Below are 25108 nucleotides of genomic sequence, written 5' to 3' on the forward strand. Positions count from 1 at the left end.
CAGGCAGGGGCTGATGGAGGTGAGGGCGGCACTGAGCCACAGAAGCCCCAGGGCCTGGGCCCCGCTCCAGGTGTTGGAGCCCCCTGCGTCGAGTCCGTTGACTAAGGCGAAGTGTGCTCGCTGCTGTCGGGAGATCTATTTTGTGTATAACTTTCTCTGTTAGTAGTAACTATTGGTTTTGTGGTGAAAATTTTCTTACTTTTTCTACCATATCTGTATTTTCTTAGAACTACTGGATTTATGTGGTACAGGAGGCTGCTTAGCAGTTTTGAATAGTTTTATTCTATAAATTCCTGTCAGCTATGTTGCACATCTGCCTCAGTTTCCCCATCATTGGAATGCACGTATTCACTGCCTTGTCGTTTCTCCTTTCTGCTCCTTGCATATAAGTTTCCTAAGTAATTTAACTCAAGACAGGGCTGACCATTCCGAGGGAACTGTTGTCAAAACAATGGAATTAAAAGTTTGGCCCCCCCATTAATATTAAAACACCAAGATGATTAGTTTTGTCTAATGCCATGTAAAAAATAAAACTAGCGTTGGGTCAGACACAAGGATAGGATAGCATATTTGATTCAAACTAGCTTTTTGGTATTTGTATCACTTGACAAAACGAGACGGCCATGAGCCTTGACCTTCAGGTTTTGGCAGAACTCATACACGGGGTCACTTGTGAACAAAGCAGTATGAGGCGCAGCATTGCACACGTCGCCGGGCTCGCTGCTTTGGCTCCAAGTTCCCGCCCAGCATGGAGCAGGGCCCACCAAGCAAGGCAGCTGAGCTCAGCTCCATTGGCACCTGCGTGTGCAGTTCTTCACTGGCAAAAAGTTTTGAGTGTTGTTCAGTTCCACAAGAGTCCAACCAGGAAATTAATCAAGAGTAAATTATCTTTTTAATAAAAAACTAGGGCTGGGGATTTAGCTCAATGGTTCTGGCGCCTGCCTCCCAAGTGCAAGGACCCAAATTTGATCCCTGGTACCAAAAAGAAAATTATGGATCAGCACTTAAAGTGATTTCACTTCCAGAAGAGAAACACTGGAACCAGCATATTTACCTTGGGAAGACTTGGCAGAGTGTCACATAGTCAGGACCTGTAACTTGGCTTTCAAGTCTGTTTCTCCTTCATTACTGTCTTGTTTTCAAAGAGGAAAAAAATAACAAAACAAAACAAAAACACCCAGTATTATCAAGGTCTCTATGCTTGGAAAGGTGGAAATTTTAGAATTAAGCACATAACTTTTGAATTGGTTCTTGAACTTCCCTTTGTTTTCCTCAGTGTTGACTGTGACTCGGTTATGCAAGTAAGTACGATCAGGCTGCCCCAGGAAGCCTGTGCCCTGCATTGGAATACTTCACAGAATACAAGGTTCTGGGAGAGCTGATGTGAGCATATTCCACTGAGAATATCAAACTGACACCTGTCGAACTGCTTACTGGACTGAATAAACTACTTTGTCCAGTTAAAATGGTTTTGTTAAATGTTTTATTTGTAAAGTCCTGTCACATTCCTGGTCTAAACTGGGTTGAAAAACTTGAAAATTGTCTAACAGCTGGGAAATAGTGCCTGGAGTAGAGAATTATGTATCTGAGCTTCCACCATCAGTCCTGCTAATCAAGGGGCCGGACGGTGGAGAAATGCACGGAGTACAGTAGGTTGTATGATTACGCAGTCACAAGATGGAAGCCAAAATCCGTGCTCCAAAACACCCTCTCCCTTCAGCTATTAGCTGGAACCCTGGAGTCATGGGGTGGGGGTGGGGGTGTGTGAAGGTATCTATCAGAAACATAATCTACCTTAAAATCAGTACTAATGATCACATTTCACACAACTCTGCTGGATGTAACCCTCTTAACATTGTATCAAGCCATGTGTGTAGCTCAATATGCTCTTTTGTGGTGCCTGTCCTGTGTGGAAGACTGTAAATCTTGGACCTGTCGCATATTTTCAAGGGCTTTATAAAGCAATGTGATTAACAGTACTTGGCCTGCTGCTTTTGGCTTCCATGTATTTTTAGCTAGATGCTACTATGGTGTTTAAAGGATATGGATCCTGTCTGGGAATGCACTCAAGACCTTTCCTCCCATCACCCTGTGAGCAAACACAAATGGGACCCCTGAGGTGATCGCCCCAGCAGCTCGTGTTGTGGCTTCGTAGCACGCCCTGTGTCCCGTGTTATAGAACACTGTAACACTGCTAGGCCGGCCCAGAAGGTCGTCGCGACGCTTGAAATCACGCCAACTGCCTTTGGTGCACCATCTTCATGTGTGTTATTTATAGTGGCAGCAGACCCCACAGTGTAGGACGGGTCTTGGGTAATGGACCGTTTCACCCTGACTTGTAGAGTACGTATCTTGGTCTCGAGATCAGTATGTTTTAGTTATGTATGCAACTGCCTTTATCACACCTGGTTATCACAATTCAACTCTCAGGTGTTGCAGAAAAATCTACCTCTTTCAGACTGTAGATGGAAATAACTGTGAAAAAATGATGCAGATTATCTCTAGTTTGTGCTAAACACACTGCTTTATTTTTACAGCCCACGTCTTTCATGAGGATATGAATTGTTAAGAGGCAGTCTTGTTTTGCTTTTCAAAGACATTTTGTAGATTTTTTCACTAATGTGAATTGATTTTATCTACTCGATTCTGTATAGATTAAGTAAATATGTATGATAAATTTAACAGCTTCTGTGTATTTTTTTTGTTAATCATGTCGCCTGAATCGCGCTAAGTCCAAATGCACAATTTTACCTATTTCCAGGGAGTGCTACATGTACATACAGCCATCGCCCCAGCTTCCAAAATAAGAATAAACTTGTTTATTTTAAAATTTTTATTTCTGCAAAGCCAATCAAGAAGTGTTGGAAGGAAACAGTGTAAAAGTTACCCTTGCATATTTGGGAACAGCAAGCACTTAAGTTTGAGAAAACGAGGACTTAAAAGAGTTGAATCAAAGGCAGTACCCTGCTACTTATATTTTAAAACAATGTGATGTTCCTTCTGAAACAACATTCCTTTCTTCCCTAATAACTACAATATGATACAATACGCAACAGCTCACTTGAAAGTGCTAGATCATAGGGTCAAGAACGCCATAAGCCATCCCACTTAACATGTCCCACTATACAACGTCGTTTTGGTGCTTGAGAAACCAAGCAGTTGTGTAGCATTACATTCAACAGAAACAACTCTCATACTTGGGGGTTTAAGATCCTTGTCCCTCCAGTTCCGATGTTGTGACATCTGACTCTTCATCATTGTAAATATTTTCAGCCTAGAGACAACCAAATAAATTCACAAGTAAAATTCCTTGAGGTCTTCATATAATCGTGCAAAAATAAATTAGTCTGTCAATCCAGATTTTAGGATTCACTATGACATTTTCACAAGGACTGATCAGCACTATTTTTGCACTTTCCACCAAGAAAAAGGCGGGCTAGTATTCTTGAATTATTTGCCACTATGTGATTCCACATACATGTTCATACACACTCAGTCAATGTGCACACAAGGTGTTTTCTGAACGCATCTCAAAACATCACAGGGCGCTGATGGCCTTGCTGCGTATTCAAGGTGTGGCTGACTTGTCAGCACCACTGCACACCCTCAGTCCCCTCCTGGGCCTGTGCTCAGCACACACAAGTCTCAGGAGCCAGAGTGCCACACCAGCCGACACCGGAGCAGATGCTGTGCATCAGCATCTGTTCATACAGATGTGCCCAGTGTCTGGACCAAGCAGGTGCCACAGCTGGGGCAGAGGACCAAGAGCCAATACTGAATTCAAGACTTGCCAGGGCCGGCCGGGATTTAGCTCAGTAGTTCTGCCGCCTGCCCTGTAAGTGCAAGGTCCTGAGTTCAATCCCCGGTCCCACCCCCCCACAAAAAAAGACTTGCCAAATGGGAATTTCCCTTTACAATGCAAGCACTTAGTGTAACAGGAACCTAACTACTTCTATTATATCACTAGTAAATCTCTGCTTTACAACATAACCATTTGGGAAAAATGAATCTCAGCTCACCATTTGCCATATCTGCATGATATTGTCTTCCGACACTGAGCAGATAACCCAGGGCTCATTGGGGTTCCAGCTAAAGTCTGAAATCTTGGCAGTGTGTCCACCGTGAATAAACTGTAAAGAAAACTCTTGGTAAGCACGAGTTGCCATCCATGTATACTACACACTGGGTGCCTGTTACCTGCAGATATGACGCCTCCCCCCATTTTTGGCTGGTGTCTGTCCCCAAAGACATGTTCTCTTCTCCACAACACGCACCACTCGCTGGCTCACAGCTAGGCACACTCATTTTCCCACACCAGCCCTGGGCCCCTACACTGCAGGGCACAGCCCTCACCGCCCCCCCACCAGTCTTGCCCCAGGATGCCACAGCTCCCAAGTCCCTGGGAGGCTAGAGGAGAGACTGAAGGGGCTGATTCCTACAGGAGGCAACCTCCAGGGAAGGCACTGTGCCTTCTACACCTGTCAATTAGAATTCACAAGTAACTCTGAAAGGATGGAACTATTAGCACATGTGTAGAACTGGGAAATCACATTTTCTGATAAAAGTCTTGAGTTGATGTTTTACTTTGACAATGAGGTCTCTGCTGATTAGGTTATATGTAATGTGAGTCTTTGACCAAATCGTATTATTTGTTAAAAAATGTGAGATGGGGCTGGTTGCGGTGCCCCACAACTGTGATCCAAGCGCACTGGGAGGCTGAGGCAGGAGTGTCCCAAGTGAGAGGCCCACCTGGACAACAGACACCATCACAAAAATAAAATTTAAAAAGGGCTGGGGATGTGATATGTGTGGCAGCCTGCTCCTGTGGTGGAGAATGAGTTGGGAAAGCTTTTCAAAATCATCCCAAGGGGTACATAAGTGAAAGTATTTTCAGAGCACTGCCTTGGAATGTGCCCATAGAAAAGAAACACATCAGGGGCTGCCAGGGGCTGGGGGAAGAGAGGGTTGGGAGGTGACAGGGATTTCTGTAGGAAAAAATGTTCTAGGATTGGTTGGTTGGTGGAGACGGTTGCATAACTCTGCATATACTGAATACCACTGGATTATAAACTTTGTGAATTGTACTGTATGTGAATAGTATCACAATAAAGCTGTTACCAAAATAACTGAAAATAGCTGGGAGCAATGTGTGTTCTAGAAAATACTATAAAATTGCTTCACAAGCAGACTTCTCAGAGTCAGTCATTCACTGTGAAATAAAAGCACTCAGAGGGCCGGGAATGTAGCTCAGCAGCATAGAGCCTGCCTAGCAAGAGGCCCAAAATTCGCTTCCAAGTTAAAAGAAAAAAAAAAAAAAGCAAAGCACATAGCCCCCGGCCTCTGCTGAGGCCTACGGTTACTGAGAAACCCTCCTGTCTCAGCAGCAGTGGTGCATACTGACTGTACCACTCTGGCCAAGGCCCATTCCACCTCTGCCACTTGCTGCTTGGAAGCAGCAGCTAAGCAGTGCAAGGGACTGGCTAGGGCAGTGGCGGCGAAGCTCTAGCACATGTGCTGAAGTGGAGCTGTTTGTATCACTGAAAGCGCTAAGAGGTCCACTATCACTGGGTTAGGGGATCACGCCAGTGGGGCCCAGCATGTGGTGTGTCAGCTTAGCCACGAGATTTTGCTTTGACTTGTGGGCAAAGCACAAGTGTAGGAAAAATTAGGGCCATAAGCGCTAACCCTACACTCCACAGTGTATGAGTGACCATCTGCCTATGCCTAGGAGACAAAATGTTAAATTCAGAGCAAGGACAAAGTACCATTGCAAAGTTTGGCAATGCTTCATACAAAAGTGACCTGAGGGCCGGGGATTTAGCTCAGCAGTTCGGTGACCTGCCTTGCAAGCGCAAGGACCCGAGTTCAATCCCCAGTACCAAAAAAAAAAAAAAAAAAAAAAAAAAAAAAGTGACCTGAACTGAAACAGCAGGTCATTAACAATTGTCCACCCTGTTAAGTGTGAAATTGCTCAGCAAGCGGCAAGAGGACTCGGTACCCCAAACAAAACACTCAACCTAGCATGGTTGAACCACACGAGGAATCACTATTCGGTACTTTCCAGGAGTTCAAATGACTTTCACTGAAACATCTGTAAAAACCTACGGGGTCCCATGTACTACTCCTGATACATTTCAGAGCCCAATCACTATAGCCTCCAGACCTCCACTTTGAAGCCCTCTTTGAGTGCTGGAATAGCAGGATCAGACTCCTCCTGTGCGCTAAGTGGGTGGATGAAACCCCCAACCTGCATGCACCACTTCCTCTTGCAGAATGCGTACCAGAAGTTCTGGAGGCCCATCTTCTGCGTCCTCGGCTGATTGTTCTTCTCCAATTTTACTAATAACAAAAATCATAATGTTTTCATTATTGAAAATTCTCGTGGCAAGAGTGTACCCTAAACCAGTATCACCCACAAAGTTCACCCTGAACACAAACACACACCCTAAGAACAACTTCTTAGGACTGCTTCCTGGAAACAGGTTAGCACTATACATAACTGCTATTGCAGAATGAGAAACTGTTCACAACAAACTCAAAATTTCTCCAACATTCTGAGCCAGGCACGGTGGCACACCTTTAATCTCAGCACTCAGGAGGCTGAGGCAGGAGGCTCACCATGACTTTGAGGCCAGCCTGGGCTACATAGCAAGACCCTTTCTCAAAAAATAAAAGTCTTTACGTATATGTACCAATAAACTTAATAAAGAAAACAAAAATCTTGGGCTGGGGATTTGGCTCAGTGGTTCCACTGCCTGCCTTGCAAGCACAAGCACAGGACCCGAGGTCGATCTCCAGAACCAAAAAAATAAATAAAATTCTTTCTACATTTTTACTGCATTAGAATTCAAAGATGAAAGGCAGATTTTAAAAATCTACATGTGGACTAGGGATTTAGCTCAGTGGTTCTGTTGCTTGCCTCACAAGCCCAAGGTCCCGAGTTCAATCCCTGGTACCAAAAAACAAAACCAAAAAAACAAACAAACAAACAAAAACTACATGTGATGGCACATGCCAGCAATCCCAGTACTCAGGAGGCTGAGGCAGGAGAATCACTGCAAGTTTGATGCCAGCCTGGATTATACAGTGAGAACCTGTTTCAATTCCCTCCAATCTATATGTGAACATGTAGCCTCTACATTCTTAGCACCTTGTGCATTCCAGAAGTAAAGTATGACTACACACCATACTCTGGATCTGTCTATAAAGATAAGGCAACAAAACAACATTAACTGTGGAATATGTAAGCCAAAAAAAATTCTAAAAACCCAGTGCATCGTGCATGCCAGGCAAAAACTACATTCACCCCAGTCCAAAATGAGTTTTTTTTTCTTTTAAAAATTTTAATTTGTAACACAAAATATAGAATCCCTTGACTTTTTCCCCTTTTCTATAAAACTAAATTTAGTCTACCTCAAGGCAATACAAACTAAGCAACTTTATCAATGGCTCTAAAGGGTCAAAGGAGACTCAAATCTCAGAATAGTAGCTCTATTCTTCATTTTGTTTTCAGGCTGGCCTAGAATTCAAGGTAATCTTCCTGCCTCGGCCTCGAGTGCTGGGATTAGACATGCTCCATCATACTTAGCTGTTTTGGGGGAGATGGCACTGGGGATTGAATCTAGGGTTGTTCCATGGAGTTGCATGCATCTCTCTCAAATTTATTTTTGGTACCAGGAATCGAACTCAGGACCTTGCGCTTACAAGACAGGAGCAGTGCCACTGAGCTAAATCCCCAGCCTTCCTTTTTATTTTTTCTTTAATTCAGAGTCTTGCTAAGGTGCCAAGTTGCTCAGGATGGGCTTGACCTTGCAATCTTCCTGCTTACTCCCAGAGGGCTAGAATTACAGGCACATGCCGCCATGCCCAGCTCTCCTTGTAAGAGCTGAAACTGTACGACAAGCCCCTAGAGGACATAAATTCTCTGACAGCACCAGCTGTCCTTGCTTTTTTTTTTTTTTTTATTTGTCCCATATCAAACTCAGGCCCTTGTGCTTGCCAGGCAGGCAGTAGAACCACTGAGCCAAATCCCTGGGCCCTTGTCCTTTCCTTCTTTACAAAATCTCCCCAGTTTACACAAGCTGCAGTGGGAGCTCACATCTATAGGATGCATCAATAAAATCACAGGAGGGCAAATGCAGAACCTGAGCAAGAACAGCCTGCTAGTGTGCAGCAGATCCTACAAGACGAGAGCTGACATCTTTATGCTTTTCTATAACAAGTGTTTGAACTACATCTATCTGGATGCAAAGACACACACTCTCCTGCCAATCAACAAACAAATCTCAACAAATTTATTTATGGTCCATTTGCTGACTTACTTTTATTTACAGAACAAAGACTCTCTAGAAAGGTACTTAGAATTTTGCTACTTTCATGCTAGGGTTATTGAAGTGGGAATAGCAAATTGCTTTTCTAGTTTATGAATTATTACATAACCTGCCAGATTAGCATAACTCATACAGTATCTTGTCACCAGATTCTAAATTACCTCAAATCCCACACGTTCAGGCGGCGATCAGTACCACTTGAAGCCAAAATAGTTTCATTATGTGGAGACCAGTGGACCTAGCAACAAATATTTTGAGAATATATGTATGTAAAGCACCCTCTGTCCCTCCCTCAGTTTGTGCTACTCCTCTGATCTATGATATTTCCCGTTGCAAGCTAGCTCCATTTCTCGGCCTAGAGGCCTTACCCCACCCCCCACCCCGTTTGCAGATTTTGAAAGGCTCTTACAGGGCCCAATCCTGGCTTGCCCCTAGGAAGGTACATTCCCCAGCACACCAAGGAACTCAGCTAGGGCTCCCAATAAACTTCCTTGGCCCTATAACCATCCTGGGAGCCTTTCAACTTTTCAAGGAGGTGTATACTAACCCTTTCTTCACTAATAGGCCTACTGCACTGGTACACCTAACTCAAGAGTCCTTGAAGCTCACTGCTTAAGATGACCCTATTTTTGTGTCTAGTTCTGAACTAAGAGCCTCCTAAAAAGCTCCAAGTTGTTTCCTCTAGTTTACTTACATATATAGAGCACAGTCCAGTCTACTTATATAGGAGGTTAAAAAAAAAGGCCCACGCCCACCATCATATACAAGAAAAATGTAAAACTTTACCTCTGCTAAAGTCATTATGCCACACATACAGAAATATCACATACCTGGAAAATCTCATCCTTATGAGATTCGAAAGTGTGAAGTTTTAATTTTAAGTTACGTAGGTCCCACAAAGCTACAGTCTGAAGGAAAAAACAAATGAATTCATTTCTGTGCTTTATACAGATCTTTTAAGTACCCCTTTAAAGTATCAATCTGGGGGCTGGGGATTTAGCTCAGTGGTTCTGCTGCCTGCCTTCCAAGTGCAAGGTCCTGAGTTTGATCCCCGCTAACAAAGCAAAACACAAAACAAAGTATAAAACCGGTCTTTGTAAACACTGAATGTGCAGAAGCTTTTGATACCTTATCAGCAGAGCCAGTTGCTAGAATGAACTCGCTGTAGGGATTGAAGGAGAGACAGTTGACCTCAGCAGTGTGCGCATCCACCAAGTGGCTGGGCTTGGAGGTGGTGTTGGACCTGGTATCCCATCTGAAACAAGAGGAACAGGCCACATATCACTCCAGGACTCAAGCCTTCCAAACTTCGTACTCATTACCAGGCCAGCCCTCCACTTTGCTCATTGCTTCAGACATCAATCACACAGAGCTGGCAGCAGGACCTCAACACTAATACCTTCTAAACCTTCAGGCAATAAATCAGGGCTCATTATTTCTGGTTCTTACTAGATTCGTGCTACAATTACCATTCCAAGGATACACAAAGTAGAGGCTATTTAGCAAGAGAAAAATGTAACAACCTGATACCTACAACTAGCCTTATGAAGTTCGGTATTTTGCCACATCTGTCTCAACAGCAATTTCAGGAGACGGGAAGTGTCTAGTGGCTGAATTCAACTAGCTCCATGGTCACATCCCAATAGAATCATTCTCTTCTTTGACCCCCAATGTCAATCAGTCACTCTGGATGCCAAATGTGATAGTTACCACTACCAATCATTTTCCTTCCCATTTGCATAGCTGTTTTTTTCAAAACAGTTCATCCATACAGCACAATAAGTTGCACGTTAAAAGGTCATTACACAGGCAGCTTATTGTACATCGATTATACCTCACCTAAAGCTTTTTAAGCTTTAAAAAAGTAACCAAAGCAGTCTATCACAATCACTGATGGTCATGCAGGTCACCTATCAAGACCCCACCAAACTCTCCTTCGTACATCATGAGTTTCTGATCATCAGCGACTGATCCAAATAAGGACTCGTGCAACAGATGCCAGGCCACATCCTCCACAACGGCTGAGTGGCCAGTAAAGATTGCTTTAGCATCCACAATTTTGCCTTCCTTTGGTCCTGCATTTATATCCCACAGGCAGACAGTCTGAGAAGAGGGAAAAAAAAGACAAAAGCTGTAAGACATTGCATCTTAAAGGCTAACATCTTACTTAACATCATCATTTAAAACAAAACTAGATAAAAATTAGAAATACATGAGAGGAAATACAAAGAGAAGAATGCGTGAGTGTAACCTACATGATGGGCAATGCAGAGGGGAAGGAAACTACACTGGGGGCAGCAAGTATGGTGGAAATGGGTTGGAGTTCCTACTTATGTACATTCAACCATTCAAGTATTCAAAATTCATCCAGATGACATGACAAATCAGAGCCAGGAGCACAGTAGCTACTGACCAGCAATGCACATTATAAAACTTCACACTGGGAAAAGAAAATGCGCTTTAAAAAACAGAAGTCCCCTGATCAAGTCTGACTTCTTGGTAGGAACCACCAGAGATGAGGAGTGGCAGTGGGATGACCCTACACCAGAAACCCCCACTGCTCTGCTCTAGAAATCAAAGGCTGGGGACTGCAGACTTATCTCAACGGCGTGCTCCCCCAGTATCAGTGGAGTCCAAGGAGAGATCACGGTCATCCTCAGGCCTCAAAGATCACAGCAGCCTGCAGATCACGAGGCTTCATGTTTAAGGCTTTCTCTTAACATCTCATCAAAGTGAGTTATGAGCAAAGTCTTGAAGTTTTTATGAAAATATACTATAAGCTATAGAGGAATGATTCTCACTCAATGGTTTAAAGTAACTCATTTTGAGGTGAGTTAATATGAATTGTAATTCCACTGGCACTGAGCCCATCTCCTTTTTGAGCTTTCCCCCATGGTGCTGGGGATCGCACATTAGGCAAGTGCTCTACCACTGTTTACACCCCTAGCCCCTTAAACCAATGTCCTACATGAAGAGGGTGCTGTCAACAAAGCTACTTCTCAGGAATACCTACTTTCCAAACAACAAAAATATTTTTTCTTTTTGGTGGTGCTAGAGGTTGAACGCAAGTGCTCTACCATTGAGCTATACTAGACCTTTTTATTTTTTGAGGCAGAGCCTTGCTAATAAATTCACCAGGCTGGCCCTGAACTGTGCTTCTCTTCCCTTAGTCCCTCAAATAGCTGGGACTAATAGATGTGCACCACACCTAGACCAGCAACAGAAACTTTCCAACCATACACGTAGCTCTTCAAGTCTGTTGTTACTCACACATCCTGACGTACAAGTTACACGCACCAAGAAGAATGTGCTCTACCTGTTTCCACCAAAGACTGAACCTGAGATTAGCATTATGTGTGGCCCTCGGAAACATCAATTTGGTATCTTCAGAAGGCACTGGTGGCGAGGTCACTGAGCAGAGTACACAGTCCCTATCTTGTAGGGAAACAGAGCCTTGTTTGTGTGCTGCAGGAATGTAACCCCAGCCCTATGAGTGCCCCCACACTTGGAATCGTGAAGAGCGACGGGGAGAAGCTGATCTGATGGGGTGTGGGGAAGCCCCAGTCACTTTCCAGGATGGTAGACTGATATCCTCCCTGGCCTCTCCCTTTGGGGCAGCATGTAAAGCTTTATGCTTCAGCCATCACAGCACTGTGAGCTACATACACCACCTACTACTCTCCTGAGTTCCTTTTCTGTTGACTAGAGTTGGTTTTGGCTGTGTGCAAATAGAGAATCTTGACTGAGGCATTTAGTTGATACTCCAAACACTTCACAGAAATGGCAATCAACAAAGATAGGGAAGGCCATGTTCTAGGCACAGGAATATACTGTTAGAAGGCAGGTGATCTGCTCTTGTGACGCAGATATGAAATGCTAACTGTAGTCAAGCTGTACATCAGCTTTCAGAAGGCCCCAAAATTTCCTTTTTTCTTGGAACCATACCAATGTCTTTTTTATAGTAAGGGATCCACAACAGAAGATATGGAACTGGTTGGCAGTGAGAATGCTATTCTAATGTGCAATGAATGAACAAAACTGTCTTTCAATTGTGTGGCACTTTTAATTGTGAGTATTTTATATAAGGAGTCTCAAAATAACAGGCAAAAAATTACTTTTCAATTGACAGGGCTGGAAAAGCTGGATTATCACATCGAAAGAATGAAGTGAGACCCCATCTTAAAGCATAAACAAAACTACTCAAAATGGATGAAAGATCTAAATCTAAAAGAAAGCTAAAACTAAAAATCTCTTAGAGCACAGATGTGTATCTTTATGACAATGGATTATGAAATGGCTTCTTAGCTATGAAACCAAAAGTACAAGTGAAAAAATTTTACAACTACATTAACTGGACAAAATTTAAAATTTTTGTATTTCAAAAAACACTATCAAGATGTCTGGGGATTTAGCTCAGCGGTGCCGCGGCCTGCCTTGCAAGTGCAAGGTCCCAGAGTTTGATCCCTGGAACTGCAAGAAAAACAAAAACAAAAACAGAAAAACACCATTAAGAGGGTGAAAAGATAATGCACAGAATAGAAGAAACTTTTTGGAAATCACGTAGCTGACAAAAGACTTGTAACTAGAATACATCAATTCTTACAACTCAAAGTAAAGACAACAAAATCAGCTGGGCATGGTGGTGTGCAAGTATTATCTCAGCAGCTACTTTGGCGGCTGAGGCAGGAGGATCACAAGTTCAAGGCCACTGTGCACAACATAGAGACCTTGTCCCCCGCTCCTCAAAAGATAGAAAAGACATTTTAAAAAAATGGAAAAGGCTTTGAAAACATATTTCTCCAAAGATGTATACAAATATCCAATAAACACAAGAAAAGATGCTCAATGTCATCAGTTAACAGAAGGAAATGCAAATCAAATCCACATGTTCGCACTCACTAGGACAGCTATAAACACCAAGACAAGTCTGCAGAAAGGGAACACTCATGTGTTGCTGGTAGCAATGTAAAACAGGCAACTGCTCATGAAGTCTGGCAGTTCTTCAAAAGGCAAAACAGTGTTAGCACATGAACCAGCAACTTTACTCCTAAGTGACTACCCAAGAGAAATAAAAACATTCAGACCGACATCACTCAACCCCGCCCCCGACAAAAAACAAAAATAGCCCCAAAATGGATAAGCAAACTGTGGTTTATGCACACTGCTATAAACACTAGCCACAAAAGACACAAAGGAGGAGTAATGTCACTTTAAAACAAGTGAAAGCCAGAAAGAAAAGGGCACATAATGTACAGCTCCACTTATATGAGATATCAAGAAATAGAACACAAATTACTGGTCCTTAGGAGCTAGGGGAAGGGAAGCAGGGCATGACTGCTTCATGGTGGCACACAATTTCCTTCTGGGGTATTTGATGAAAATATTCCAGGATTAGTGGTGATGGTTGTAGAACTTTGAGTATAGTGAAGTCCACTTAATTGTACACTTTAAAAATACATTAATCTAGGACCGGATATTTAGCTCAGTGGCACTGTGCCCGCCTTGCAAGAGCAAGGTTCTGAGTTTGATCCCCAGTACAGGTAGATACATTAATCTAGTCTCATAAATGTTTTATAGTGTTTCCATTATAAAGGTCTAGAGAGAGATCCTCTTTAAAATATCGGGAGGTCTTTTGCCCATTCTCTCTCCATCCCAAGAGTGCTTCAAGTTTAACGAGAGGCTTGAGAGTATAACTCTGGTAGAGCACTTGCCTAGCCTGTGTTAAGAACACAGGTTCGATTCGATCCCCGGTACACACACACACACACAAAAAAAAAGAACACAGGCTTGATTCCCTACTGCTATAAAAATAAAGAGTTACAATTTTTTTTTTGTTTTTAGTTTTTTGAGACAGGGATTCACTGTATAGTTCAGGTATGTTTCAAACTTACAGGGATCCTCCTGCTCCCAAGTGCTGAAATTACAGGTGTGTACCACCACACCTGATTTAAGAGTTAAAATATTTTTTAAAAATTTAAAAAATTTTGTGAAGCCCTAAGGCTACCACAGAACAGTCTAAAAACCACTGCTCTAAACCCTTGGGAAAGCATTATCACAAATCAACAGTGTTATCTTAGAAAACTCTTCATCTACGTAGTGCTCCTTAGTGCAGAGCTGTCCTGTGACACTTTAATTCTCAGTATATGAGCAGATTAGGAAGAACACATTTCTCACATGGTCGTCGGATGCACTTAGGAGATGTCCACTCAAATTTGAATTCCAAGAAAGACCATAGCCTTCCTTTTGGTGACCTCTTAACCTAAGATCAGGATTACATTCTCCACTTGGGTCTAAGGAGAAAAGAAATATATTAACCACTAAGTTATTATCTGTTTATCAGAAGTTGTGAGATCAAATCGTCACTCCTTCATTTAGGGGAGCTTAACAGCAAATCCACATAAATAAGGAGTTGGCCTGACACACAATCACCTTGAAAAAGCTGTTTTCTCTGCTTAATTTTAAATACATGATGCAAACTGTGCCTCACAACCACTAAATGACTGGTTTCTTTAGAAAATCTAGCACTATTTCCACAACAGCCACACTGAAACTAGCTACCTGAAAATATGTGTAGTGGCAACCCCACCCCCCACCCTGATCAATTTTCAGAGATATTCCTAGCATAGCAGGTTGGGTCACTCAGGCCTTGCATATTTCTAAGGCAGCCGGCAACCATCAATGACCCTTGGCCAACCCGAGAATGTGACCTTCAGCAAGTTCTTTATGTCACTGTCTGAGAAGCTGTGTATGCCCAAAGCAGTGGAGTGTGCTGCAGCAACTTGTCAAGACTTGCAGGACTCTTCAGCAAGAATTCAGGGTGTATCTGGCTTCACTGCTCGGGTCTCATGATTTCATTAGTGTGGCCAGCCACAGTGCAGGATATGCCCATGTGACCAGACCTCCATGAACAACCCAGACCCTGGGACTCAGAAAGGCTTCTCTGGGCACATGTTCTTATTTGCTGCTAGGGAAACAACACGTGTCCTTGCGTCCCTGGAGAGGAAGGGCTCAGAGGCCCAGGCCTGAACTCTCTGGCCTTCACCTGCTGTGTGCCTTTCTCCTCCTGCTTTTGTTCTGGCTCCTTTGCTGTAATAACCCCTCAGCTGGGAGCATAATCTGTAGCTGGCTCTTTTGGGCAGATCGCCTGAGAATGGTTGTGGGACTCCCCATCCCAGCCATTTTAAAACTTTATAATATACTTTGAAACAAGAAAAATGTTTAAGTACTGGTCTGTCTTTATTACTACGCACCTGGTTTAGCAGGGTGTTTTGTGTAGTCAAAAACCAACACATCAGAAGATGGTGTTTTTGTAGCAATGATGTGAGGATTTTGTGGCATGTAACGAGCACGGTTCACTTCTCCTTCGTGATTAATTTTAATTTCACATTCGATCTTTCCTGTTACAGAACCAAAGCCACCAAATTCTAATGTGAGGAAAAAGAAATAAACATACACTCAGGATTAAAATCCAAAGGTCACTTAACCTACCAGATTTTATCCTAAGAAAATACAATATAAATCACAAAAGATAACCTGAAAATGTGGGTGCCACTTGGAATTTATTCTCAAAACCCAATTACATTAGAAAATATTGATAGATACACCTTATGCAAGTTGATTCAGTTCCATTTTAGACTTAAGACAATTAAAAAATGATCTCTTTCAGTTGTGAAGATATATATAGTTATTCACAAGAAATTCCAAATAATCACACAATAAAGAGAATAACTTTTTTTTTTTTAAAGTTCAAATGCAACTCATTTTGAATGGCTGTAACATCAAAACAGAAAAGGTTTTACTCTCAGGAATATAAACACTGCCTAAGTCTAGAGTCAGAAAGATTCTCAAATCAAACCCATGCTGACTAACCTTGACAGGTTTCTAAGACACACGTACACAATGGTCTTGCTGGCATACTTGGTCCAACTGCTTACGTAAGGTTAAAACAAAGGGATTTACCTCTCCATCTGGTAGTACGTAAGGCTATAGTGTTATAGCCATGAAAAGAGCCTTCAAGTATCAAAGTTGCATAAAAAGAAAGGTAACTTCTGCAAAGCATCAAGATATCAGCAGAAAGAATACAAGCAGAGACCATCTCCATCTAAGCTGATACTATAAGCAAACATTTTCTTTTCTTTTTTTTGTACCAGGTATGGAACTCGGAACCTTGTGCGTGCCAAGGCAGGTGGTGGCACCACTGAGCTAAATCCCCGGCCCCAACATTTTCTTTTTGTGTTTGTAGAAAAAAAACTTGAATTAGTCTGCTGACACTCAGAAAGTTATCAGGCATCACAGTGTCAATGTCAATTTCTTACTTGTAATACTTCTCCGCACATTCCTTTTTAGCTCACCCTATGTCCCGGGTCAGGGACCACTAACTCAAATGCCTAATGGAGCCAGGCAAGCAAGTAAAATAAACAGTGGCCTGGGCCAAGCGTGGATGTCTGTCATGCCAGCACTCAAGAGGCTGAGGGAGAGGACCACCATGAGTTTCAGGCCAGCCTGGGCTACAAAGTGAGTTCAAGGCCAGCCTGAATTGCATAGCCAGACCCTGTACCCCCACCCCACCCCCCAAAAACCACCAAAACCCCACAACACTGGTCTGGAGTAAACACATGGAAAAAAGCTGGATGTGGTGGCAAAGGCCTGTAATCCGAGTACTCAGGAGGCTGAGGCAGGAGGATCACTGCGAGTTTGAGACCAGCCTGGGCTACTTAGTGAGTTCCAGGTCAGTCTCAACTACATAGCGAGACCCTTTCTCAAAAAAACAACCAAACTAAAAACAAAACAAACCAACCAACAAAACAAACACACAAAAAACATGGAAAAGAAAGAAAACCATTTCTTAGTTCTAGCCAGTCTTGCTATAGGGAAGGATTAATGAGCGCTGGCTCCTACATCTCATTATCAGCACCTCTAGTCATTCTCTGCAGCAAACACAACTATTTCACTGTGGCTAAAAACCCTAATCTGTTCAACTACTCCAAAGCTCCTTCACCCACAACTCTTACAAAGACATATGTAAAAGCACCCATTTCCCTCTCAGCCCTTTCCCATTCTACTCTGTCCAAAAAAGTACATCTCAACCTTGCTGATTGTCCCTCCCACTGTAGACCAGGGAGGACTGACCATGCCTACTGCCAGGAGGGTCACATGAGCCCATGAGTTTGAGACCATCAGGCAACACAAGACTGTCTGAAAAAGCAAAATTAAAATTAAAATTAAAGAGCTAGGCTTCCAGGTACAATTTACTGTGAACATAGGGTTTTCATTTTCTCAAACTCTAAAAATGTCTAGCTGTAGCCAGGAGTTGACACACGCCTGTAATCCCAACACTCAGGAGGCTGAGGTAGGAAGACAACCATTAGTTCAAGACCAGTCTGTACTATATAACGAGACCCTGTCTCAAAAAAAAAAAAAAAAAAAAAAAAAAAAAAAAAAAAAAAACGGTTTTAATATAGAACGAGGCCCTGTCAAAAAAAAAAAAAAAAAAAAAAAAAAAAAAAAAGACCAGGGATTTAACTCAGTGGTGCTGCTGCCTGCCTCACAAGCACAAGGACCTGAGTTTGATTCCCAGCACCATTAAAAAAAAAAGAGAGACTGGCTATGTGTGGTGGTGCACACAAGTAATCCTAGCACTCAGGAGGCTGAGGCAGGAGATCTGTCTCGAGTTCAAGACCAGCCTGGGTTACACAGCGAAGCTTTGCCTCAAAAACCTAAAACAAGGCTGGGGATTTAGCTCAGTGGCAAGCACAAGGACCTGAGTTTGATTCCCAGCACCATTAAAAAAAAAAGAGAGACTGGCTATGTGTGGTGGTGCACACAAGTAATCCTAGCACTCAGGAGGCTGAGGCAGGAGATCTGTCTCGAGTTCAAGACCAGCCTGGGTTACACAGCGAAGCTTTGCCTCAAAAACCTAAAACAAGGCTGGGGATTTAGCTCAGTGGCACCGCACCTGCCTCTCAAGTACAAGGCCCCAAGTTTGATTCCCAATACCAAAAAAACAAACAAAAAAAAACTAAAATAGTCTGGAAAAAATATCAGTCTTAAGTTTTTTTTTTTTGGTACTGGGGATCAAGTCCTATGCACTTGTGAGGCAGTCGCCAGAACCACTTAGCTAAATCCCCAGCCCAGTCTTAAGTTTTTAGAATACACCAGATAAGTAACTTCAACAAATCCATCATACATAGAGGCTAATTGTCAAAAGCCAGTAATTACTTTGGGGCTCAAAGCTATTTTAAAATTTCTGATTACAATATTCATAAAAATAATGCATCAAACATTGTAGGGGGAATAAACTACAAATTTTGAGACTGGTAAAGTGGGTAAATCACTCTGGAGGAGAGTCTTATTTTAATTTGATAATCAATACACCATATAACTCAACAATTTTATCACACATAATGATTATTTTGTTTATTAAGAAAAAATCTAAAGGCAAATACTGAAAAATGTTTTAAGATCACCGGGCATAGTGGTAACATGCCTGCAATCCGAGCACTCAGTGGGTATGAAGCACAACTGCCATGAGTTTGAGGCCAGGTTGAGCTACATAAGTAAGCTCAAGGCAAGCCTGCACTGCAAAACAAGACCCTACCTTAAAAAAGAAGTTAAGATAAAAAAATCACTTGCCCGGCAAGGTAGCACATGCCTGTTGTTCCAGCACTTTTGAGACAGAGGCAGGAGAATGGCCACAAGTCTGAGGACTGCCTGGGCTACATAGTGAATTCAAGGACAGCCTGAACTGCATAGCGAGATCTTGTCTTAAACAAAAAAAGGGCCAGGGATTTAGCTCACTGGTTTTACCTCCTGCTTGCAAGTGCAAGGTCCTGAGTACGATCCCTGGCGCGCGCGTACACACACACCCCCCACCTGAGGCCATGAAGGATTAATTCACCTGGGCAGTCTTGGCTGCTCAGTCTTCACATTTCTGAGGTACACCTTTGAGGGACATTGGGGCCATTACTGACTCTTGGCACAATATGGGAACATGGACCTCATAATATTCTCTGTCACTGACGGACTGGTGCATTTGTGGAGTACACCTGGAGCAATGGACCATGCTGTACCCAACTGTCAGGGCTGCTCTACATGAACACCAAGATTGATTGTATGCACCTGCTTTTGTTACTGGCTCTCTGGCAGCAGCACATCCTAGGTAACCAGTCTCGAAGAGAGACTCAGACCCCAAGAGCTGAACAGGCTTCCCCAGGCAGAGAGATTCTAAACATGTTCCCACAGCTTGCTGCCAGAGAGAACGCACCCTGTGTGGCTTGGATGAGATTTGTGCCAGACCTCCTTGAACTCAGTAATTCACATCTTGTTCTTGCTGTACTTGCTCTGTGTTCTTTATGATAACAAACTTTAGCCATAAGTATAATTTGCTACTGAGTTTTTTGAGTCAATTCTAGTGAAACCATCAAACTTGCAGTGGTTATAGGAATACCAAAACAGGAGTGTTGACATTTATTGTTACTTTTATTATTTTTTGGGGGGTACCAGAGATCGAATTCAGGACCTTGCACTTACAAGGCAGGCAGCAGAACCACTGCACTAAATTCCCGGCTCCGTTGACATTATTAACTGTTTGGTATATGTCTACACCAACACATACTACTTTTACCAAAATAGACTATAACTACACAAACGAGTTATTCATTTACTGTATCTTGGATCCCTTCATACTAGCATGTATACATTTTTCTCATCAATTACTGATTAATATATCAAACATACTGTAATGTGTTGAGCTAGGCTGATTCTAATTTTTCAACCCTGCAAATAATGTGAAATCCTTGTACACATGTGAGTAGTTCTGCAGAATAAAGTCTTAGAAGTCATACTGCTGAGGTGAAAGCTAACACTTTGAATTTTTAGAAGCATACACTTTAAGAGGTATGTTTTCTGGGACATAAAAATAATTAAGATGTGTTATACATGTACTAACTCTCCACAATGAATGTCACCACAAATATGCACTAAGAAAAATAAATATGCACTAAAAAAATAAAGATACATGCAATACATACCGCCCTTGTCACTGTCACAGTGGGAAGCATCGAACTGTGCATCATCATTGGGAATATGGACTCGAGCAACCACCAGGTGATTCTGCTCATCAGATGTGTGAGTCCCCAACACCAGCCAATGAAGGGCATAATCTTTTCCTTCTGGTCTGTATAAGACAAAGTCAGTCAGACGAATCCCAAAGAAAACCCTCAATTGCTACCAAATTCAGTCTAGTTCCTTCAGATACACTAACATTTTAAAAACAAATATATACGGAGCACCAACTACATACCTGCTCCCCCCAGTTACCAACTTTACAATCCCATGTGCAAATGTAAGGAAATACCTGAAGAGCCATCCTCCCCTGCCTCAATTATCAATGTGAATATGCATTTTTTTAGATCAGCATTCTAAGAAGTAAACACAGGCAAATGTTCACACAGGAGCCCATCACTAATCCCCATACTTACACATCCTGACATCCCACCTAAAACATATCTACCTATGTCTGTTTTAATATACCAGATGTATTGATTCCCCAGCAAGGGGCAACAAGGTAGAACGAAAAAGGCTGAGTCAGGTAAACTGGGTTATTGCTGCTGTTTTTTTTTGAGTACTGGGGATTGAACTCAGGACTGTGCTTGCACTTGCGAGGCAGGCGTGGTGCCACTGAGCTAAATCCCTGGCCTTAAACTGGGTTTAAAATGTGGCTCAAACTAAAATTAGGTACATGCAGTTGCTTATATCACAGCCTCCCTTCAGTTTCTTCACTTAAAAAAAAAGGTTATAAGTATAAATGGCACAATGTGAAACCCTTTGTATTTATGATGCCTCAGGTTTATGAAATGTGAAATCTTGGCTTTCTGTTACCTTGTTCTGTGGAAACTCACCTGGCAACTAAAGAACTTGCCAGTGCTTTTGGCACCTAGGTCCAATGGGCGATTTTGGCATTGGTAACCTATCAATAATAATGCTTTCTTTTTTCTGTTCTGGAGAACAGCAATTCTCACTGCTGCAGGCCCCACTATCAGTAACAACCAAGAGGCAGGCCTCTACACTCTACCTCGTCTCAACTCAAGTCATTTGCTGGCTAGCTCCCGAATTTCAGCTGTACAAAGGAGTCAGTGGTTTAAAAAAGAAAAGTTTTGGGGATTACTTCAAGGCATGTAATTTATCAATAAATACAAAATGAAGATTCGGATTATGGTAAAAAACAATGCACAAATTCTAAAGCAGAACAGAGAGCCATGGCTAAGCAATAGCAACCTGATTTTTTTGGGGAAAAAAAAGACATGGGTCTTGATACATGCACAGTGGGCTAAGAATGTGACGTGGCTATCAGGAAAAGTAATTAATTCCATCTCACGCTGGGTGTGGTGGGGTACACCTGTGATCCCAGCACTCAGGGAGGCCGAGGCAGGAGGATCATGAGTTTGAGGCCAGCCTGGGCTACACAGTGAGCTCAGGGCCAGTCTGAACCACACAGACTGTCTCAAACAACAACAACAACAAAAGAAAATTAGGTTCTAAGCAATGTATAAAGCAACACTTGGACAAAATAAAACCTTTACAGAGAACACTGTCTTAAAATGAATTTAAAAATGCCTGAAGAAACATTAGAAAAAACCCAGGAGTACAATACTTAAAAGGAGGCACTACAGGATATAGGGCTAATATACGCGACTTGTTGCTGGTAGGGGAAGCACAACAAAAAGTGAAATTTCCTGTGGAGTTAAGCAGAAAAACTAAGACCAACAGGTAAAACTGACAGGTAGACAGGCTTATCATAGGACCTAAGGAACACTGTCCTAAGTGGACTGGAGGATCTTAAAAATTCTTGTCTCAAAGTCAGTAACTCTAGGTTCTTTTATATTATCACACAGGATTTTTTGTGACTACAAACCCTTTCACCTCCATCATTAAGACATAGTCTACTTTCCTAAACTAATCAGGATGCATTATTCTCCTTGAACATGGACACACCTAAAGACTGCAGAACCACGAATGAGGAAAGAGCCTATCCCTCTCCAGTGCCAGAATTCTTTCACCCAGTAACTCCATTGCCAGGAAATTCACCCCATCACAAATTAGGCTCTACTACAAGATTATGTGCAGCATACTGTTCATAGCAGCAAAAGAATGAAAACCTAAATATCCAAATATCCATCATTAAAGAACTGGTGACATTAACTAGCACTCTATAGTGCCCTTAAAAAGGAGTGTATGTATGCATGCTGATAAGAAAAAAAAAATCTCTATTCCGCCACCTGCCTCGTAACTGTAAGGTCCCAAGTTTGATCTCTGTATCCGAGAAAAAAAAAAAAGAGCCTCCAACATGGATTCTTTTTTTTTTTTTTGGTACAGAGATCAAACTTGGGACCTTAAGCTTGTGAGGTCAATACACACTATTACTAAAAGGCCAGATGAACAACTTGCACCCATTACCAAAAAAAAAAAAAAAAAAAAAAAAAAAGATGTAGACATTGCTACATGTTGGTGAACAAGGGATGTGGAAGGGGAAAAATTTTTGACTCTATACACTTCTTTTGGTACCAGGGATCCAACTCAGGACCCTGTGCTTGTGAGGCAGGCAGCACAACTGCTAAGCTAAATCCCCAGCACTTCCACTCTACACTTTTGTACTGCCTGAATTTGAAAACTGACAAAACTGTTTATGTAGAGAATGTCTCAATACATGTAAAAAATTATTTAACAGTGAGACTGTCTCAAAAAACAAAAAAATAAATTTAACAAATGATAGGATTAACAATTAGTTTATAAAACTTCTAAAAGCCCAATCAATTATTTGCACAATTATCTAACTTGATTAAAGGACAATACCTCAATAAGTCCAAGTACTCTTTAGCATGTTAGATATGGGCAGGAGGGCGTGTGAAGTGGAGAAGGGTCAGTTCTTCAAAGAGCCAGGCTGTGAGAACAGCCAACATTGCTACTGTTCTGTCTGTGGATAAGATACAGTCACAGTCCCTGCAAACCCAAATGGAACCCTGCAAAGCACCACAGTTCTCGATATCTGACAATACAGGCTGTTGGCCTTTTCTTGCATTCTGAGCCACTGAACGTCCCACAACTTGATCTCACAACTTCTTTGTGCAGAAAACTCTACAATATATAACTTTTTTTTTGGTACTAGGGATCAAACTCTGGACCTTGTGCTTGCAAGGCAGGCAGTGGGACCACTGAGCTAAATCCCAGGCCCCACAATATATAATTAAAATCACTTTCTAAGTTCCTAAGGTTTAATATCAAAGCAACCCATGTGGGATAACAGCAATATACAGAAAACTACAGGTTGAACATCCCTAATTCAAAAATGTGAAATGATCCAATATGGGGAACTTATTGAGGGCTGACATGGTGCCTCAAGTGGAAAATTCCATACCTGACCTCACGTGACTGGTTGCAATAAAAACACAGGCACACTAAAAATATTGTATATGATTATTTTCAGGTTGTTTAAAGGTGTATATGAAGCACAAACATTTCAGGTTTAGACTTGGGTTCCATCCCCAAAATATTTCATTAAGTTTATGTAAAAAACACCACCCCAATTTAAAATCCAAACATTTCTGGGTCCCAAGTCGCTCAGACAAAGATAATCAGCATGTATCATTTACAAAATTGTAATCAAAGTAATTATAGGCAACATGTAAAGAAAACTTCAGTAAGCAGCTTTAGTTGAAATCAGAAAGAAAATTATTTCAACTCTTACAGATTATTCCTGAACAGGAAGGGGTGGAAAAACCAGCAACAGTTACCACTTACCATGTTCTTATGCTATACAAGGCATTTACCATGTAGGATCTTATTTAATTCCCTCAAATGCAGGCAGTCGGTGCTACCAGTATCTCCACTTAACACAGACCAGACAGCCCAGGAATAGAGACTGCATAACCTGCCCTACTTCGCAAAGCCAATAAGCAGGGGCAGGATTCAAACCCGGGTCTCTGACCTTAAAATCCCACGTGCTCTTCTTTTTTACTGTGTTACACAGTCAGGTCAGAAAAATCCAAAATATTAATAAATTTTAAATATGCTTAACAAGACGACAAAAAGATGCAAATACACATAAAGCTCCCAGCCAGAATCTGAAAGCCCTAGAGTATATCATGATAGCCAATCTATTTTTAAATCTCTTCTCAAGTGGTTGAAAAGTCAATGCCTTCAGCTGGGGGCACAACTCAGTGGTAGAGCACTTGAGGCCCTAGATTTGACCTGCCACAACAAAATAAAAGACAGTGCCTAGAGATCTCCATTATTTAGCTCTTCAAGATTAGTCCCACATCTGTACATTTACATATATACTTTCTAAGAACCCCAACATAAGCCCCTATCTATAAGGCAAACACTCAAGTATTGTATCTAGCCATTATGAAAATTACTTTATATAAAACTAGCTTATTCATTTTCACAATTTATCGCAAAAATCTTTTTTCCATATTAAGAGCTTAATTTAAACCTCAAGTTCACAATATACAAAAAAATGAAAAATCTTTCATGATACACAGCCAGGCATGTGGTGGTGCACACCTGTAATCTCAGCATCTGGGAGGCTGAGGCAGGAGGAGGCCAGCCAGATCGAAGCCAGCCTGGAAAACACAGCGAGACTCTGTCTCAAAAATAAAAACTAGGGCCAGGGATTTTAGCTTGGTGGTGCCACCGCCTGCCTCGAAAGCACAGGGGCCAGAGTTTGATCCCTGGTACAAAAAAAAAAAAAAAAAAAAAAAAAAAAAAAAAAAAATAAAATG

General features: G+C 42.0%; 2 protein-coding genes across 2 annotated transcripts in view; one reads left to right on the plus strand and one right to left on the minus strand.

Moving 5' to 3' along the window:
* Nucleotides 1–105, plus strand: part of Txlng (taxilin gamma) — a 44956-nt gene extending 44851 nt beyond the window's left edge. The window contains exon 11 of the mRNA XM_010643683.3: nucleotides 4–105. Within this exon, the coding sequence (XP_010641985.1) occupies nucleotides 4–105 (102 nt within the window). The remainder of the gene's footprint in view (nucleotides 1–3) is intronic.
* A 2568-nt stretch (nucleotides 106–2673) lies between these two features.
* Rbbp7 (RB binding protein 7, chromatin remodeling factor) overlaps nucleotides 2674–25108 on the minus strand; it is a 23442-nt gene continuing 1007 nt past the window's right edge. The window contains exons 3-12 of the mRNA XM_010643637.3: nucleotides 20360–20505; nucleotides 15581–15754; nucleotides 14505–14620; nucleotides 10273–10433; nucleotides 9459–9585; nucleotides 9161–9238; nucleotides 8492–8568; nucleotides 6282–6339; nucleotides 4020–4130; nucleotides 2674–3274 (exon numbers count right to left, since the gene is read on the minus strand). Coding sequence (XP_010641939.1) covers nucleotides 3206–3274; nucleotides 4020–4130; nucleotides 6282–6339; nucleotides 8492–8568; nucleotides 9161–9238; nucleotides 9459–9585; nucleotides 10273–10433; nucleotides 14505–14620; nucleotides 15581–15754; nucleotides 20360–20505 — 1117 coding nt within the window. The 3' untranslated portion in view covers nucleotides 2674–3205. The remainder of the gene's footprint in view (nucleotides 3275–4019; nucleotides 4131–6281; nucleotides 6340–8491; nucleotides 8569–9160; nucleotides 9239–9458; nucleotides 9586–10272; nucleotides 10434–14504; nucleotides 14621–15580; nucleotides 15755–20359; nucleotides 20506–25108) is intronic.

Source organism: Fukomys damarensis, unplaced genomic scaffold, assembly GCF_012274545.1.
Source record: "Fukomys damarensis isolate Sample0158 unplaced genomic scaffold, DMR_v1.0_HiC HiC_scaffold_39, whole genome shotgun sequence".
NCBI lineage: Eukaryota > Metazoa > Chordata > Mammalia > Rodentia > Bathyergidae > Fukomys > Fukomys damarensis.